General features: G+C 37.4%; 1 protein-coding gene across 1 annotated transcript in view; it reads left to right on the top strand.

Moving 5' to 3' along the window:
- LOC145668951 (calcitonin gene-related peptide type 1 receptor-like) overlaps nt 1-21,115 on the top strand; it is a 201,309-nt gene that overhangs the window by 158,796 nt on the left and 21,398 nt on the right. The window contains exon 6 of the mRNA XM_081737242.1: nt 510-636. Within this exon, the coding sequence (XP_081593368.1) occupies nt 510-636 (127 nt within the window). The remainder of the gene's footprint in view (nt 1-509; nt 637-21,115) is intronic.

The following is a 21,115-nucleotide window of genomic DNA, read 5'->3' as shown; positions in this document are numbered from 1 at the left end:
TATATATATATATATATATATATATATATATATATATATATATATATATATATATACATATTTAGCGTAAACTTGTACCTCAAGGACGGGTTAAAACAACATCATATCTGTATAGACATGATTAAGACACATATCTTCCAGCTTCTTTGTATGGTTCAGCTTCTATGCTTGTTGTGAGCCCATTTAAAGGTTTTGAGTGTTCATCTAGCATCATGAGGCAATTGCGAAGCAGAGGTCCGGGTTCGATTCCGGGCGGGAGCTCATGTGGTTCGGATTCCGCGTTAATCAGTAGGTCCACGTCTCATATAGCCTCGCTGCTGAAAGGGACGTTAAACTCAATTCAACATTCAATTGCGAAGCAACTTAAATTAAGATGGACTGACCACGCACTACCAACTTTTAAATCCAATCTGGCTGGGCATAGCCTTTTTGTGTGTTGTAGCGTCGAAGGTGTTTAAATTTGTTTTCATTTTCTTTTCAAAGTTTTGATAATTTTGTCTTCTCTGTAGGTCATTAAAATGCACCCGCATCCTGATTCATAAACATCTCTTCACCTCATTCGTCTTCAACAACCTCACGTGGCTCATATGGTATGTTGAAGTGGTCGACGATCCAGAAACGGTCAAAAGTAACGGGGTAGGTAACTGAATTAATCTCCTATTTTCCTTAGTAATATAGAACAGTTTGTAGATAATAAATGCATAAATGTTATTTCTGAACAGTATTTGCACTGTTACGTAAGTACAAAATATCTTATTGATATTTTTATTAATTATTCATTGAGTGGCTTATCGTACTGGCTTGTATGTATTATTTTTTCGGGGGGAGTCCTTCTACAAGGTGGTCTGGAAGTGGGCGTACCCCCTTTAGTTTCAACAATATAGTGTTAGCTATTGTAGAATGTCAGTACACAATTACCTTGAAGTCTTAAGAGTCATAAACATCGGTATGATCACCATCCATGTCGTAACACAGCTGAATTCTTCGCCAAGTTCTCGCAGATATTTTGCAGAAATACTCCTGAGTCACGAGGGTGAAGGCGTGTTCCACAGGTGCTCGTAATTCCTGCGCTGTGTGATATCGAGTGTTTCTTACTTGTTGCTTTATGAAACCCCAGAAAACATTGTCTGGTGTCGTCAGATCGGGACTTCTTGGAGGCCAGGCAAAGGGAGCTGGTAAAGATGCACAACCTCTTCCAATTAGGGATTCGTCCACTTCCGGACCAGGCTGTAGAATAATTTAAGGTTTCTTTCACCTGTTTTTTGTCATAGGTACGTACCTTGTGTTCCAAGACCTTCCCCCTATTATAAAACAATAAGAATGAAGTGTCGGCGGCGACACGTATCTCGACTGAAGCTCTGCAAATTATACTTCAAATCTAATTTGGGACTTCTGTGAAAAATCTTACACCTTTTCGACCGAGAATCCCCTCTGGGAATGGAACCCGGGACCTCTCGCACTAAATGCGAGAGCGTTAGCGACTACGCTACTCGAAGCCACTTCATCCTAATATTTGGCATTTTATTGTACAGCACGAATTCTTTTTAGGTTTATATTTTTTTTCTCAAAAACTACGCATGAGAACACACATGTCATTCTGTTCAGCTCATTAAGATCTCTCGATTGGTGTATGATTCATCGTTGGATGCTTTTCCCGATCAATGTTTAAGAATTTATTTATTTATTTATGGTAAACCTAGCGTCAGTTACTCGCTTCATTAGGTTAAAATAAGAAAAATTAGTAAAATGTTCCGATAGTCAGTCACGTTTTATTATTACTGAAGCTCTCTCTGTTATCAGTAATTTTCATTCATTCCCCCTCCCGCTTCCCACAAGTTGCGGAACTGAATTTCGATTTAAACGGCATCAGAACTCTCCCTGTTCACCTCAGTGACCCCGAAAACTATGGATTTGACACGAATATTGGTCATTTCCGATTATTTGTAAATACCTCCCTCCCCCCCTAAGTTGCACCGTCAAAGTGAAATGATAAAAAACCATCCCAATCCTGAATCTCATCTATGTTGAAACTTTGATCGAGTTCGGTCGTGTGGTTCAAAAGTTATTAAGTCACAAATATATTCATTTTCATTTTTACATAGATGGATACATGATATTTACTGTGCAATGGTTAAACCAAAGAATGAAAGGTAACTGGTAACTAGAACAGACATGTGGTGTCCCTTTGATAGTATGTAGAGGGATTTTTTTTCTCTCTTTCTTTCTTCTTTCCAAAGAGAGACATTTAAAAGGTAACACTGAAATCCGCTTAGTTCATTAACATGGAGAAAATTCTAGGAAATCCCTTTTCGAAGGCTTATTGGTGACAAACCAGTGGTATCGTTTCTTGAAATTGGCTTTGCTGCTTTACGGTACGTAAGAGTTTAAAGCTCCCTGTGTCGGCCATCGCAGGAAGGGAATGTATATAGTCTATCTGTGCGGATAAATTATCCTGCTAGATAGAACAATTCGAACATATCTTAAAGAAGATTATTTCAACATTACACCAGGAGGTCTGATCGGGGGTAATGACGCTTAAAGGTTTCCTTCCGTACCATAGCCAAGTTGGCAAATGTCCCATTTTGCGATTTTGGATCCTTCAAGCAACTTTTCAGCTTCATTACCCTGTTCAAAGGCTGTCCTCCGGGTGGCCGTAAGCAATAACCGTTGAAGAAAAGGAGCTGCTCAGCAAAGAATATTACATATGAAATCTCTTGCAGAAAAATATTTTTTTTTTTTATTTCACAAATAGTGTGATTGTTCTTGCCACTTTGTTAAGAATTTATTACTTTGATGTCATAGGTCAAGCTAATGTATGAATTGAAATTGCGATATGTGGAATTATATGTTGTTTTATAGTAAGAATTCTCGTCTAAAAGATAATCTTCTTACTTTAAAATAATTGTGGATAGTTACTTTTCACTTTTTTGTGCATCACTTAACAAGTGAAATTTGTTTAAATTCATGTCTGATCCTCTCTCTCCCATTCCAATTTTTCTGTCTCTCTCCCTTATTATCGTTATTCAATTTAACATTTCCAACTGGGTGCTCTTTGACGTAATATTTCGCGTATCCTATTCTGAGAAACCCACACAGAGAGAACAAGGAGCAGGTACAAAATCTGGATAAAACTCGTGATGACAGAAACTAGAGGTTGACGACTTAGCCGATAATTTTGCAGATGCGCTTCTTGTGGACCAAATACAATTTATTCAATTTTCAGCCTTCTCCACTGGTCCAGTGGCTGGTGTGCGCACATTTGGTGCACGAAGTCCTGGGTTCGATTCCTGATGGGAAAGCATTACAAGCATTACAGTGGTTCGGAATCCACCTTACAAGTGTAGGTCTACATCACATCTATCCTTGATGCTAAAATAGACGCTAATCTCCAACCAAATTATTGAATTTTCCTGCCTTGTTTCTTCTGCTCCTTCGGGGTATGGATGCTCAACCTAAGAGCACTCATTGGTGCTAAAAGTGCCTGGATCGATCCCAGAATTATAGTGGACAACGTGGGTTTTCTCAAGGTTCGTATATCGTTCATTTATTTGGAACTCGCCGCAAACAAATTATACTTGGGCAAAAATGATTAAAAAAAACGACTGGAAGTTTTTAAATGTGAGTGTGGAGAAGAATGGAGAGAATTAGCTGGGTCGAGCGGAAAACGAATGAGAAGGTGTTAAAAATGGTGAGGGAGAAAAGAAGAATTTTAAATATTATTAAGAAAAGGAAGAGAAACTGGTTGGGACATAGGCTAAAGGGAATGGTGGCAGGGAAGAGAGGGAGAGGTCGAAGGAGACTACAATTAATGGACGATATCAAAACAGAAAAGTCGTACGTGAAGACAAAGAGGTCAGCGGAAGACCGTGGAGCATGGAAGCTTCTCTCTTGTGGCAAGTGACCTGTCAGTAATGGCAGAATATCTGTCAATAATGGCAGGATGATAGTTCTGAGAGAAATGCTTCATGCCTGCTTCGTTCATTTCCTTTTTAAAAAATACGTAGCTGTAGATGGTCTCAATTTTATACTTTTATATTTTCGACGCGAGTAAACTAGAAGTTCTTGTATGTATTTGAGCATATCACCTGGAAGTTAATCGTTGTTGTTCATGCATACATATATATATATATATATATATATAAAAAAAGTTCACACACTTAATGAAGACTTCTAAGTATGCTACGAGGCATTCGCGATGACCAATATATCATATATGAAAATTCCTTCCTTCTCTGGTTCATGTCATAAGCAGCCCGTCCTCCAGTTCATTTTGTCTTTCAATTAATTAAGCTCCCATCTTGCCTCCTGTGGAATGAACAAAATTGAACCGAATCCTAAACGCCATCTTCCTCGTATGCTAACAAAGGCACAGTATCTTGAATGTCCCGACTTACCATGCTGCAATCAATTTTAATGGTTTTGCAGCAGCCTTCGTCGCTGTTATAGATAAATGGCGCTTGAGAAAGGTCAGATTCATTTTTAAAAAGCTCTCCAGGGACCAGTATCTACCAACACAGAGCTTATGGATGTGACAGTGGTAATATCGTTTCAAGCTGACAAAAAAAAAAAAAAAAAAAAAAAAAAAAAAAAAGATTAAAGGAGAAGACAGAATGAAGTGAAGGGAGAATTTCAGAAAATGAATTGAGAAGAATGATAGAAGTTTGTTGGATTGTTTCACATGGTTTTATAGTCTTTAGTATGTCTTGTCTAGCTGTTAAAATGTCTCCTTAAGGCTGTAAAAGTAGTTACGAAGTAGCAAGACCTTTCTCATTTATATGCTAATTACTGTCTGCTTCATGTTTTGTTCCATTTTATTTTTCAATTTCAATAGGCATCCAATGTAATTGTCAACCATTTCGATGTTCATATATAATTTTATAGATAAACAATGCTTCAGACAGACAATACTTATAATTGCTTATTTCTATAGAGTGCGACAGAAAAACCTAAAAGTTTTCAATTTGAAACTAGAGATGCACACGAGACGAGTCGAGACTGGATTTTTCTGACAAAATTCGAGTCGAGACACGGCTCTTCCAATAGAGAAATATACATTTTTCGACTCGAGACATCACTTTTACAGCACATTTTCCAGACGAAACAGCCACAAATCTTGTCTCGTGCGCATCCCTATTTGAAAGTATTTTGCTTCTACTACAATTAGTTATGAAATATATAACTACCCCTTCTTCTTGAAAATTACATGTTTCAGATTATTTCCTCAATATTTTCTGCGGTAAATTTCCAGAAGGTCTCTTCACGGTGCAAGTTTTTACCCAAAAGTTTGTTGCCTACAGCAATATTATGTTGTAGCTTGGAACACTGTGATTCTAATAAATGTTGAATTGGTGGCGAAATACGTTCTGAGTAACAATCATTGACTCATTAACTCCACGATGAATGCTCAATATTCTGCTGATCAATGCTTCATGACGAATGAAGTGTCACGTTTATGAAGAACTGATCTAAAAAAGGAAAAAGAAACGCTTTAAGTTAAGGACTAGCTCGAGAGAGCAATGCTCCCGGAAGTAGGAACGAAATACACGGTTCTGATTGGTTGGCGTTATCCGTTTCTTGCCACGTAGCATTCATACAGCAGAAATCAAACGCTTGCTGTTGTCGGCCCTCGTGGACGAGGATGCTAGGTTATGTGCTAATAGTAATGGAAATCGGTTTTGACGTGGGTTCAAACCCGATCTAAGGGAAGTTTAATTTTTTAAAATTTTCATAACACTTTTTTCATTAAAACAAGATGAAAATAATACTCAGATAATGATTTACTTACTTTTGTGTAGATAAGAAGAAGAAGAAGAAGAAGAAGAAGAAGAAGTAGTAGTAGTAGTAGTAGTAGTAGTAGTAGTAGTAGTAGTAGTAGTAGTAGTAGTAGTAGTAGTAAAGGGTTAGAAGCCCCACAGGGATCGTTTTGTTCCACCTTGACCCCCATGATATAAATTTTGTGACAAACTTAAAACAGCTGGTTAGGATAGCGCGCAAAACAGCTGGCTAGAGTAGTGCGCGAAAGAAACGTAATTTCGGGAGTATTACTCTCCCGAGCGGGTCATTTCAGTTATGCTAGACATGCATACGGTTCTCAAACATGGAGCAACATCTGAAAGATTCTATAAACGTAATTTTCAAAAAAAAAAAAAAAAAAATGGTGGATTATGTTTCGTAACTAATTGTTGTAAGTAAAAGATATTGAGTTATTGTTCAATTAGGAAATAAAAGATCACACGTAAAACAATCAGTCTGGTTACAATTTTAATTTGAAAACCGTGAGCGTTTTTCTACTGCACCCTGTATATATTATTAATACCTTAAATTATTTCTGCCACTCAAAAAACTGGGAGATAGCCCCCGTCCCCGGGCTAGACCCTCCACTAGTGCTCAACAATAATTCGCAATATTGATTGCATCAAACTTTTTTTTTTTTTTTTTTTTTTTTTTTTTTTTTTTTTTTTACATACGGCCTAATGATTTGTGTCCTGTTAATGATGACGAGTGTAGCTTCCCCCAGTTATTAGTCCCCATTTCATCGCTCGAAGGAAAAGAACCAGCTTGAAACAAATAAGAAGCTGCAAATGTGAAAGATATAATAAAAAATAAAAATAAACAAATGAGCAGTTTCTCTGGAAACTAATCTCCATCCTACGATGGCGTGCAAAACACCAGGAAGTTTGTAACGAATACAATTGATCTACTTCCACACCCATCCAAGACAAACTCCTAGGTGGCTCCTACAAAAGCTATTGCAACGCTTTTGTCGTAACCATGAAGTAAATCGTTATTGGATAGAAAAAAAAATAAGCATTGATTCACGTCTAACCATGTATCCAAAGTGTATATACAGATGGTGATCAGAAAAATGGAAACACCTGTAGTTGGCAACACGTCAGATGTATGGGTTGGCAGTAGTGTCGTGGCGCCCGCAGCGCCGGACCGTTGGTGGTGGTGTGTTAGGTCGGTCTACATACTACGTCAGGCGCAGTGGAACAGCAGTGTCCAGTGGCTGCAGCAGACGGAGGTAGTGTAAAATGTGAGACCTCTCAGATTTTCAAAGAGGGCAAATTATTGGTGCGCGGTTATGTGGAGTGAGTATGACGGCAGTGGCTACTGTGTTAGGTGTGTCGCGTGGGACAGTGTCAAAGGTGATGACGGCCTACACAACACACGGGAAAACCATTTCGGGGAAGGGGAACAGTGGGCGGAAGAAAATCATGAGTGACAGGTCACGCCGGGTATTAAAGCGCATTGTCACACAGAACCGTAGTGACGCTGCGGAGCAAGTGACGGAGGAACTCAATCAGCACCTCCCCCACCCTGTTTCGACAATCGCAGTCCGCCGCGAATTACATGACATGAACTTACGGGGTCGTGTTGCACGGGCCAAACCGCTCATCAGGGACCATAACGCTTTCGCACGCCTCAAATGGTGCCGCGACCATGCAACTTGGACCGTTGAGGACTGGAAACGTGTGATATGGTCGGATGAGTCATCCTTCACCCTATTCCCAACCACGGGCCGTGTTTATGTGTGGAGAACGCCCAAAGAAGCTTATGAGCTGCAGTGTCTCCGCCCAACTGTGAAACATGGCGGCGGCTCGGTGATGCTGTGGGCCGCCACATCATGGTTTTCATTGGGTCCTGTGGTCACGCTTAGCGGACGAATCACTGCCAACGATTATATCGCAATTTTAGGAGACCACTTGCATCCTATGGTCCGGATGTTGTTCCCGGACAATGACGCCATCTTCCAGGATGATAATGCACCCATTCACACAGCTGGCGTTGTTGCAGTGTGGTTTGAGGAACATCGAGATGAAGTTCAACACCTCCCCTGGCCCGCCCAATCCCCAGATCTCAACATAATTGAACATCTGTGGTCCGTCTTGGAAACATGACTCCGGCGACGATTTCCACCTCCATCCTCTCTCACAGAACTGGCCGATGCCCTGCACGAGGAATGGTGTAAAATTCCACTTGCTACCATTCACGACCTCTATGCCTCCATCCCACGTCGCATCAAGGCTGTTCTGAAGGCGAAAGGTGGCCCGACACCATATTAATCTGGTAAGTTGCAATTTCGTTCAGGTGTTTCCATTTTTCTGATCACCATCTGTATATTCTGCAAGATATTTCATTTACTTTAATATAGTAAATAAAATTTCGGGTGGGGGGAGGCTTAAGCCAGTAAACCCCCCAAATACGCCACTGTCTCAACCTACTTCTCTTACAGAAGCAACTGTTCTTCTATCGAGATATATTCGTACGTCTTTCTTCTACTTGCTACTCACATTTAGCTCTTCCCGTAAATGCAGTACGTCCTAATGTATAGTACAGCATCTTCCCTTGCAACAGTGGCAAGTTCGACAGCGCATTTTGCAACTTTTCGGGCTGGGACACACTTCTGCATATATTTGCAAGTCTGTGCTTCCGCCCAAAACATTTCCAAATATCTTTAACCGTGTCATTTTCAAACCACTGATGCACCAAATAATCATTAAACTTTTGCACTAATTCTATGGCCGATGAGGTTTCCATTACTTTTAAATATCAATTCTTGACATTCGTGAGTAGCAAAAATGCTAAAGCTGGCGTCCCTCGTAAATGTAATTGAATTTAAAGAATGGATACAGGATTTCCATTCGCCAATTCTCAAATCATTATTGATTTATTTTAGCGGAATGACTGTTAAATCCTCAGTTGTGTGTTTTATAGTCATTAAGTCATATGCCTATCTACAATTTATCTGCACATTCAAAAATTGCAAAAACAAAGTGTACGTTCTAAAAATTATCGTATATTCACCTATTATCGCAAAGTTATTATCGTATATAGCTGGGCTTGAAAAATCCACACGCCTGCTCGCCAGTGGCGAGTACGTTTTAACATTTGGTGAGTAAATTCTAGGGATGGGCAAAACCGGTTTTTATAAAAACCGGAAACCGGTTTTTAGAAAACCCGAAAACCGACATTTCGGTGTTATCCAAAACCGATTCGTTTTTAAAACGAAAACCGGTTTCTGTTTTCTCCAAAACCGGTTCGTGTTTCACCAAAACCGGTTCGGATTTTCCGCCGAAACAGATTTCGGTTTTCTCCAAAAAACCGGTTCGGTTTTTCGTCGAAACCGGTTTCGGTTTTCTTCAATCACCGGAAACCGAATCCGCTTCCACAGAAATAGTTTTATGTGTTTTCCAAAAGTTTTCACCGAAACGTCTTTCTTCTACTTGCTACTCACATTTAGCTCTTCCCGTAAATGCAGTACGTCCTAATGTATAGTACAGCATCTTCCCTTGCAACAGTGGCAAGTTCGACAGCGCATTTTGCAACTTTTCGGGCTGGGACACACTTCTGCATATATTTGCAAGTCTGTGCTTCCGCCCAAAACATTTCCAAATATCTTTAACCGTGTCATTTTCAAACCACTGATGCACCAAATAATCATTAAACTTTTGCACTAATTCTATGGCCGATGAGGTTTCCATTACTTTTAAATATCAATTCTTGACATTCGTGAGTAGCAAAAATGCTAAAGCTGGCGTCCCTCGTAAATGTAATTGAATTTAAAGAATGGATACAGGATTTCCATTCGCCAATTCTCAAATCATTATTGATTTATTTTAGCGGAATGACTGTTAAATCCTCAGTTGTGTGTTTTATAGTCATTAAGTCATATGCCTATCTACAATTTATCTGCACATTCAAAAATTGCAAAAACAAAGTGTACGTTCTAAAAATTATCGTATATTCACCTATTATCGCAAAGTTATTATCGTATATAGCTGGGCTTGAAAAATCCACACGCCTGCTCGCCAGTGGCGAGTACGTTTTAACATTTGGTGAGTAAATTCTAGGGATGGGCAAAACCGGTTTTTATAAAAACCGGAAACCGGTTTTTAGAAAACCCGAAAACCGACATTTCGGTGTTATCCAAAACCGATTCGTTTTTAAAACGAAAACCGGTTTCTGTTTTCTCCAAAACCGGTTCGTTTTTCACCAAAACCGGTTCGGATTTTCCGCCGAAACAGATTTCGGTTTTCTCCAAAAACCGGTTCGGTTTTTCGTCGAAACCGGTTTCGGTTTTCTTCAATCACCGGAAACCGAATCCGCTTCCACAGAAATAGTTTTATGTGTTTTCCAAAAGTTTTCACCGAAACCAGTTTCGGTGAAAACTTTCGGAAAACACATAAAACTATTTCTGTGGAAGCGGATTCGGTTTCCGGGGAACAACGAAACACTATTCTGGTCAGAAATAGAAAAAAATGGTAAGAAACCCGAACCGGTTTTGAAGAAAACCGAAACCGGATCCGGTGAAAAACCGAACCGGTTTTGAAGAAAACCGAAACCGGTTTCGGTGAAAACCAGTTTTTGTGCCCACCACTAGTAAATAAACGGCAAGTAAAGTACATTTGGCGAGTATAAAATGTGACTGTAAAATGGTCTGGCTCGTAGATTTTTTGGCTGGCTAGTACTTGCAAGCAAGATTTTTCAAGCTCTGTATATAGCATTTAGGCTTAAATTATCGTATAGTTGGCAAGCCTGGTTATCATTCCGAGTTGGGATAAGTATGAATTTACGTTAAACTAGTTACGAACTTATGCATTATAGCAACTGGCAGCGAATTGACGTTGAAGTGCTTCCACAATATCATTTTCAAGTGGCTTTGTGATCTTTGAATTGCTGTTTACAATTTGAACCTTTATTATGAGTTAATTGCAAAATTGGGAATTGTCTCAAAGTCCACTTGAAAGTGATGCGGGTATTAAAGAAACTTCAAATATATGCTTATCAATGTTAGTTCTGGCGTTGTTGACTACACAATGTTTAATGACGTTCCTCAAAGGTCGGCTTTGAAACAAAGCAGCAAATCCGAATCGGTAATAACAATGGATGCTTACCTAAATGGGGAATTCTTAGAACACAAACATATATGTAATTCTATAACCAACAAATATTGCACAAACAATATCTCGGCACAAACATACACAATACATTATATTAAAGTTTCCAAACTCCAGAAGCGACATCTATATTATGTGTATATTTATTCAACTAAATTATGTTGGCGGATGGTGAAATTATTGAATGGGGTTATTGAATGGTTGACGTACTGAACATTTTTTGTTTATTTATTTGTCTACAAGTTTTGAAGTTACTACTGTTACAACGCATATATTTTAATCACGCTTGACGCTAGCCATAGGAACTAAATACATGGTTCCGATTGGTTGAAATTATCCGTTTCTCGACGCATATTATACATATAGCACAAATCAAACGCCAGCTGCTGCCGGACCGCGCTACCACATGAGGTAATACTGAAAATCGCTTTTAGCGTGGGTTCAAACCCGGGCCAATGAAAATATTTTTTTATTGTTTTTAAATTTTAATAACACTTTTATCCCTTTTACCCCTTATACATAATATACATATAATACATAAAAAGTTATTTACTTACCTTACAAAAGAGTTGAGCAAGCGAAGGGGGGTTAGAAGCCTCTCAGGGCTCGTTTTATTCCACTTTGACCTCCATAATAATACCACGTGAAATTACGTCAGTCGGGTGGTGCGACTTCAATGTAAATCTACCCTCATCCGCTTCTTTGTGATCAACTTAAAACGGTTGGCTAGAGTAAAGCGTGAAAAAAATGCAGTGTGAAACTACGGTAGATTTCTAAAATATTTTTCACAAAGCTTTGCAGTCTTTATAAACAATGCAGTCTGCAGCAAGGATGTTATAAATAGAGGATCTCCCCATATGTATCTTCATCCTATTAAATCGGTGAAGCCAAAAAGCAACAGAGTATCGGAACGTCTGATTGGCTACTCTCGTTTCTACCATCGTTTGATTGACTACTTTCGTTTCCGCCATGATTGTTAGCTCAAAACATTGCGATCCTATTGGGTGGAGTGGGCAGAGTAGGGTTGGCGAAACTGTGACGTATGGCTTCAAGATTTTGTTGGAAGGGCAGATCCTCTATTTTATAAGATCCTTGGTCTGCAGCGTAGAAATGTTGCCAACTAATTAAATAAAATATATTTAATATTGTGCCAACAAATGAAGAAGAAGGTTGAAAATAAGGAAATAAAAACGAAATAAAATAAGCTTATGACAGCAAGACCAGGAGTTATATTCTCTCTCCTGAACTAGTAAGACTATATGCGCACCAGCAGGAAAAAAGGCAGAACCAAGCGCGCACCAAGCAATAATTCGTGGGAGACGTCCAAGTTTTCGGAAAGGGGGGGGGGGGGTCCAATAGTACAAGTCACTACATCTATCTACTATTGAACGGGTATTATTCTGCATCCGAAAAGGGATGTGCACGAGACGAGTCGAGACATGGATCTTTCAATAGAAACATTGTATATTTTTCGAGTCGAGACATCACTTTTACAGCACATTTTCGAGTGGAGACAGCCACAAATCTTGTCTCGTGCGCATCCCTACATCCGAAAAGATGATAAGCAATTGTAAATACTTCCAACTATATTTTCAGTGGAAGGGGAATGATAGAACTAGATTATTTTTATAAGAGAAAGACAGATTAAGTGTAAGATCAAATTTTTATGCTACATCAATTATTTCCCTGTGAAACAAGTGTGGTTTCATTGAGAAACTGTACTAATGTATGTTGAGGAGGAAGTTTTGGGGGAGTTTGGACCCCAAGGATGTTATAAAATGGAGGATCTGCCCATATGTTTCTTCATCCAATTAAATCAATGAAGCAAAAAAAAAAAAAAAAAAAAAACAACCGAGCATCAGCACGTCTGATTGACCACTCTCGTTTCCGCCATCTTCTGATTGGCTACTTTCGTTTCCGCCATCTTCTGATTGGATACTTTCGTTTTCGCCATCTTCTGATTGGGTACTTTAGTTTCCGCCATTTTCTGATTGGCTACTTTCGTTTCCGCCATCTTCTGATTGGATACTTTCGTTTCCGCCATGATTGTTGGCTCAAAACATTGCGATCTTATTGGGAGGAGTGTGCAGAGAAAGGGTGGTGAAACTGTGACGTATGACTTCAAGATTTTGTTGTAAGGGCAGATCCTCTATTTTATAATATCCTTTCTGGCCTCGGTGTATACTCACGGGTGCGCCCCGGGGCAGAGCCATACATAACATTCCTATCAATGTAAATTATCGCTAATCGTGATCAGCCATAATCATCTGGGACCACAACTAAACTTTACTATGCCTACTCCTAACGTTTTTGCTCGCTGCGAACCAACATAAAATGTTGGAAACTCAGAGCCAACCTTACATGTGCTTTGTTGGTTTAGTGGCTCCATCTACGGTTGGATGAATTGATTAGAGTTTAACGTCTCTTTCAGCAGCAAGGCTCTATGAGACATGGATTTACAGTGTAACGTGGGGTCCGAACTACATGAGCATCCGCCTGGAATCGAACCTGGGCCTCCTGTGTCGAAGACGTGCACTTTAACCCTATAGCCATAAGGGAGATTACTAGGAGATCTAAAAACATGTATTCACCGTTCCCATTCGAAATATTGAGCTCTTTGTACTTTTCCACTAGAAGCTTCTTGTCATCATTTTGAAACACGCAATTGTTCATTTTTTTAAGAAATTGAAAACTATTGGCTTTACTTATGTATTGAATAGAGGATTCATTCGTTTATTTTCTTTATTCTTCGTAATAAAATATCCATAAAATGTGTTTCTAGTCCTCGTGACTTATCCTTTCATTTCATATTCAACAAAAAATGTGACGTCATCCCAAATATTATTCGTTAGACTTTATAATTTCACTGCAGGTGTATGTGTGTGTGGTATACTGTATTTCTATATAGAATAGTTTATTTCTATATAAAGAATACTTTATTTCTATTTATCAAATGCAAATATACATAAAATGCAAATTCATTTTGAAAAAGCAAGGAATATTTCAGTAGGCCTAAAGAAGAAATCTGTAAAATTACGCCATTAAAAATTATTTTAAAGGAGATAGAAAAATAATTCCCCAATAAATTGATGGAATAAGAAAGAAAGATGGGATAGCTCCTTAACTAAGTTATAAAATAACTAACAGAATACCCGCTCTTCGCACGGGGAGAATACGTTTCATTTTGGACATAAAGGGCCCAAAACTGTCACCAATCATCTCAGCGACCCCGAAAACTATGGATTCGACACTAATATTGGTCATTTTCGATCATTTATATATATATCTCCCCCTCTCCCCTCCCCTACATTGCACCGTCAAAGTGAAATGATAGGAACCATCTCAGGACCGAACCTCATCTATGTTCAAAATTTCATATTAAGTCACAAACATAGTCATTTTTATATACACGATACGTGTATATAGACTAGCTGAACATGCGCTATCTACACAGTGCATCATTCACATATAAGCATGGATCTCTTTGTCATTCCTCACATCTGTACATGTCTCTTCACAGACACAAGTGAAAGAAGTTTGGATAAAGATCGGCAAGATGTACCATAAAGGGAAGATTCTTTTCGATTATTTTTTCAATATCTCGTACCCTTTGCAAGATTGAGCGTACTTCCGGTTAGAGTTTCTAATTTATGTAAGATAGTGTTTTTCTTTGTTCTTGCATTCAGTATGTAGCAAATATATTATATGCACAATTAATTATAATGTCAGTGATATGTGGTGTTCATTGGGAAAAACAGTCCAAACAATCAAGATTCATTTTAGCCTGGAGAAATGGTTATTATTCGTGTTTCATTATAATTTGGCCTTGAAAAAATGCCCAAGAGATACAACCCATGTATACAAATGTATGGTGCTGGAATGTATAACTCGCAGGATATGATGCTTTTCTTTTTTAAAGAATCAACACTTCCAGTGTGGCCCTAAAAATGCAATACAGAAATAACGGTCAGAACTCAACATTATACACACAATTTGGAATCGATCAATGAAAATAGCTTCTTTCTAGAGTTTGTGGTTTCCGAGATCTCATTGTCAAAAGGATTGGCCACAAACATATAAACTTTTTTTTTACTACAAACGTATAAACCTAGCATTTTAATATATAGACTAGCTGAACCTGCGCTCTCTACACAGCGCATCATTCACATATGAGCAGGAATCTTATTGTTATTCCTCATATCTGTACATGTCCCTTTACAGACACAAGTGAAAGATGTCTTGATAAAAATCAGCAAGGGGTATCATAAAGGAGAGTTTTTTTCGATCATTCCTTCAATATTTCGCATCGTTTGCAAGATTTGAGCCTACTTCAAGTTGAAGTTTCTAATACATGTATAATCAATGTTTTCTTTCTTCTTGCATGCAGTATGTAATAAGCAAATACATTACACACACAATTAATTATAATGTCAGTGATATGTTGTGTTCGTTGGGCAAAACACCGCAAAGAATAAAGATTCAACTTAGACTGGAGAAATGGTTATCCTTCGTTTTTCTTTAAAATTTGACCATGAAACAAAAACGCCTGACAGATATACAACCCCTGTATATAATTACGATGTGTTGGAATGTATAATGCATAGGATATGATGCTTTAGTTTTTTTTTTTTTTTTAATTTCAACGCTTCCAGTGTACCCTAAAAATGTAATAAAGAAATAATGCCCATGTTTTTTAATATTCAATTAGAACCGGACAATCTACGCAAAATTTCTAATCGATCAGTGAAAACGTCATCTTTCTAGAGCCTGTAGTTTCCGAGATCTCATTGTCGAAAGGATTGACCACAACTCGGAAGATGGAAGCACAACTCACATGCATTGATTTTAGAGAAGGCTTATTAAAATACAAAAGCTTTGAACAATAATTTTATATCATAAACTATGAAAAAGATATGGTTAATTAATTTAGACTGTTTATAGTTCAAATACTTAAAATGTTTGTCTCTGTTAAACGTGAAATCACACATAACCGTAAATGAAAGATATGAAAGCTAAAGTTGTAGGTTGGAGCTCAGGCGCTTGTAATTGCTGTTGTAGCGTTTTAATATATAGATAGATAGATAGATAAATGAGAAACAATGTTATGTGTAACGAAAAGAGAACATAAACAACTGTAAATTTTGGATTAAGTACTTATTAATTGCTTATTTTCCTTGCAAAAACTTAAAAGCATAAAAAACGCTAATGCATCTTAAATGTAAATGCATAGTGTTTTTACCTATCGAAAAAGAAACAAAAATAGACTGAGAAAAGAAAAAAAGGTCAAGATGGTTGACCATCGATTCGTTTTTTCCTAAATGAGATGTATTTAGGTTCTGAGAACGTAGAAATCCTTTAATTCACGGCGAATAATTAGAATTCAAATCATTCCCAATGGCTATTGGTTGTCCCACGCCTTAGTGTGATTTGCATTTTACAGCTCTCGCTTGATTGGGAAAGCTCAACAGGTGGGTATCGCGTGTGGAGGAACAACTAGGATCTGTCTTCCGATCGATTCACCCGTGTTCCCTCTCCATTATCGCAATGAATGTCCAGGAAATCATATAACCAGGAATGTATAACAATAGAAACTCTACGTTATATATGATGCAGTTATGGTAGATCTATTTATTATTGTTATAATGTATTTTATGATAGATGAATGGGATTAACAAACGTATCATATTGATCTCAAGAAAATTTATTCTCTGAAGCTATTTCCAAAATGAATTGTATGGTTATAACATCATATTCATATCCCCCAAACGGTTTAGTGGCCATTATCTTAGCATGAGTGTGTGTGAAATATCTTTTTTTTTTTTTTCAAAAGACTTTGTTTACTGTTATTTTCTTAGTTTCCCCATATACGAGGTTCTACCAGAAATAGGGACGCCGACTCCCTGCGTGCTCTGATGCTCGAGCACCCACACAAAACAGAAAGTATAAAATAAGAAAAGAGATGAAAAAGAAAGAAAGAAAACGCGCGAAATTATAATTTTATATCAGGGTTCCCAACTTGTGTGTCGCGACACACTAGTGCGCACTCACTGCCATTAGGTGTGTAGCGAAATTTTATGAGTTCAAAATATATTTTATGCCATTGAGAAACTCTCTATGCAATGAAAAACATCCGGTCTAACAAGTGTTTGAATATTGGTGTAAATTATGTAGAAAATAGTTTAAGATGTTTGAATATTTTAACATGTTTAAATATTTTTTTTTTCAAAACGTTACTTTCCGGATATGCCTCGCATATAGTGCTAGCTCCATGTTTTGGCTACCCTCTTGAACAATAGAAAAAGAAAACTAATCTCTCGCCACCAAAATTGTTAATAAATGGGCTTGAATCTTTTTTTCGAAAAGAATGTTCCGACAAAATAAACAAACAGTTACAGAAATTATGAGACAGACACTAAATATAAGATAGTTAAACAAAATACCGTTGTTTAAAGAAAAATTAATATTACAGTGTCAAGGATAAAAACAACTTAAAAGCGCGTGAATGCCTTTACTCGTAAAACATTATTCCGTTAATTGCGCTAGAGTAACTCCAGATCATACATCACTTGCTTCATGTGTTTTCTTGACCTAATGTTACGCAGTTGGATGAAAGTCATAATAGCCAATTTCAAGCATCGCTGGCAATATATTTGCATTTCCGCACAGAAATTCGTTTACACACACTTGTTGCAAATTTGTTCAGCGACTCGCGAAATGAAAACGATTGACATTCTTATTACTATGATTACAACAAATTAGCTTTGAATTGATTACTTCCTGTCCAGCTCAATGTCACTTTCTTTTGCTAGCATTTGCAGGTATTTTAACACTCGTCTACGCGCATTTACTCGAGATGTGCGTTTAATTCCTCACAAACTCGCACAATGTTATTATTTTTATATTTCTAGTGTTTGTTCATATATCTTCAGGACAAAATTCTGAGGTAATTACAGGGTAGCAAGAATGATATCTTTCCAAAATTTGTTCTGATTTCATCTCGTCACTAAAAACGTCTGTCTACATCTTACCTGGGGGTTGGGATATCTAGAGGAGTCGCTACTTGAGGTGAAAACGATAAATGAAATTAGGATCTAGCCTGGGCCAGCCTAGATTAATATGATTAATTTTCATATTAAAACTGTGATAAATGGAACAGATGTTCGCTGCTGTTCGAGAATTGAGTTCTTGTATTTGACAATAACCAAGCAATTCATGCTAGGATTTATTTGGTCATTTGCTTTAGCACTGTACATGTGCCCTTAAAGTAATGGAATCTAAACATGATTAATGAATGTAGTATTCAAATAGGAAGTCAGCTTACTAGATTTAACTACCATCATCAAGTCTGTTTCCAATGAGAAATATTTAGTCTATTTTAAATAATATAGTTGTGATAGATTTTACCACCCTTCGAAACTTGCCACCTCGTGCAAATACATGTGTTACACATATGGTAGAGCCGATCCTGGATCTAGTAATGTTTTCAAAAATTATTTTATATCCATAATCATTGTCAAATACAGCAAAAGACTATTATACACAATAAAGAATCGTTTAAAAGATAATCTGAAGCTTAAAATATATAAAACGATAATCATACCTGTTGTTCTGTATGGTTGCGAAACATGGTCGCTTACTCTGAGGAAAGAACATAGACTAAAAGTATTTGAGAACAAGATCCTGAGACAGATATTCGAGCCCAAGAGAAACGGGAATAGGAAATGGCGGAAACTTTATAACGAGGAACTACATAATTTATACGGTTTACCCAACATTGTTAGGATCATCAAGTCTAGAAGGTTCAGGTGGGCAGGTCATGTAGCCAGGATGGAAGAAAGTAAGAACGCTTTCAAAGTCTTAACTGGAAGACCAATCGGAAAACGACCATTAGGAAGCCCTAGGTGCAGATGGGAGAATAATATTAAGATGGATCTCGTAGAGATAGGAATACAAAGTAGAAACTGGATCCAATTAGCTAAGGATAGAAGTCAGTGGAAAGCTTTTGTGAACGCGGCATTGAACCTCCGGGTTCCATAGGCCATAGAATTAGTTAGTCAGTTAAAAGATAATTGGAATAAAAGAGAAATGGAACTAATTTTAAAAATGCATATTGAGAAACATTATTACAAACCAGAAATTACTTACGGAAGTCACTGGTAATAGGGTGTGATAGAATGGGGATGGTGATACGAAATATATTGGGAAACCCTGATCAAAAAAAACTCATTTTTACCTCACACATAAATAAATTGGATTTTACTGCTGGAATCAAAGATAAAGTACTAGGATATATTGTTCTAGATAAAAACTTGTGTTTTTATGAAGATAAAACCTGTATTCAATGTTGCTAATTTATGGAAAAATGACTAAATCTTGTGATTCAACGTCCAAGACAGAAAAAAAAAAAAATCTGATTGGTGATTTGGAAATGTTGATTTGGCTACTTACAAATCTAACGACTATTGTGTTACGAACGACTTGTCCTTGCTTAATGAAGCACTGTTAATTTGAAGTAGTTGTGATTTATGTTTCTTTCAGGCACGTACTCAAGAATTTAGTTCGGGAAGGGTCCTAAGAATTTTGAGATCTAAATTAAATATGAGGATAAATTATATTAATTTTTTTTAAATATCACCTCTAAAATTCGATTAAATTTTAGGTTTAGAGAAAGTCAGGATTCAGGGGGTGTTTGGGTCTCTGGGACCTACTCCTGAGCATGTCCCTGGTTCGTTTTTGTCTAGTTGTATGTTTTAATCAGTGCACGGGACGATTAGTTATGCGTGTATACTACCTCGCCACACACCACTGTTTTCTGTTACTCTTTGCCTTCCAGCCTTTCGCCGCGTGAGAACCAGAGGAACGTAACTCCATTTTCGTAGGCGAGAGGACAAAAATATTATTTTCTTAGAAAGATGCGTTTTTAGTAAGATAATAATTGAGCTACATTACAACAGATGATCAACAAACAGGAACAGATGGCGTTACGTTTCATTTACACCAAGTGGGGCTTTCAAAATTATGTACAAATATGAAGAAAAGGGAAACCGCATTTTTGGAGTTACGTTCTTCTGGTTCTCATTCGACGATTTAGTCTCTAGTCTGGAATGGAATGCACGAAAGTCAATTCTTCCCCTAAGACGAAGGAAAGGACGTCTAGCCAAAAGATATAGGCTACTTTGCCCAGAGTAGTTATTTTACATGATAGTGTAAGTCTAGAAGTCACGAATAAACTTAAAGAATATAATCTTAATTTCTTCTTCAGGGTTTGTTTTTGGTGTTCCTCTTATCTTCAAAGTTTTCCGCGCTCTGATAGGTTGGTTCAAGAAATCCTGCTCTCCCATTGGCTGCTTCACTTTTCTCGATCAAATATTCAGGATATCCCTGGAGAAACGTATCATTTTGTGTACACATGAAGCTTAATTGGCAATATACAAAGAGAACTGTTATTTTTTGGGTTTGTAGTTAGTTTTATTTTATTTTCGGTAGAATATGTGATGTAGAAATCACCTTTCTTCGAAGTGAATATTTGCATCGAGATGTGTGAGATCTTGTCAGTTCTTTTGATTAATTCTCACTTGAGGCTGTAGAGAATACTGCGATTTCAGGTTTAGGAGATAGTTACCTATACAATTATTGTTTTTGTGAGTTACCTATACAATTATTCAAAGCACCAGCAGAGCTTCCGTTAAGAGGACCTAGTGAAACAACATTAGAAATAGAAATCCAATGAACTATACAAGCAAGAATTAAAATAAAATGGGTGTTAATTTTCTCCTTTCTAGACTTTTAAGTTTTATGCAGTTTTAAAAATCGTATAACGTATTTTATAGTGTTAATTGCATCCGAAGTAATATGACTTCAATTTTTACAGACTCTTCATCCAAAATTGCACTGATTTCATTTCTTGTTTAGCGACATTTTGTGTCAATGATTTGGTAACACTGCATATAATGTAGGTTTTATCGTAATAATAAAAAGTACGTATTATCTCACGAAATGTTCTCGCTCTACTTTTTTTAAAATTAAACAAATCATGCTTCTGTTATTACTGAAGCAATTTATTTATGAAGATCTCCCACTGGTATAAAAATAGCAATAGTGCTTCCGTCTTTGGTGCACGAGGACCTCAGCTCGAATTTTGGCGAGAAAGCCTTAAATTGAACTCATTATGATCGTTCGAATTCCTCCTTAGCCTGTAGATCCACATCTCATAC

Source organism: Thermobia domestica, chromosome 13 (assembly GCF_964235325.1).
Source record: "Thermobia domestica chromosome 13, izTheDome1.hap1.1, whole genome shotgun sequence".
Taxonomy (NCBI): Eukaryota; Metazoa; Arthropoda; class Insecta; order Zygentoma; family Lepismatidae; genus Thermobia; species Thermobia domestica.
Note: the sequence above shows the minus strand (reverse complement) of the source record. Positions and strands in the feature narration are given on the sequence as shown.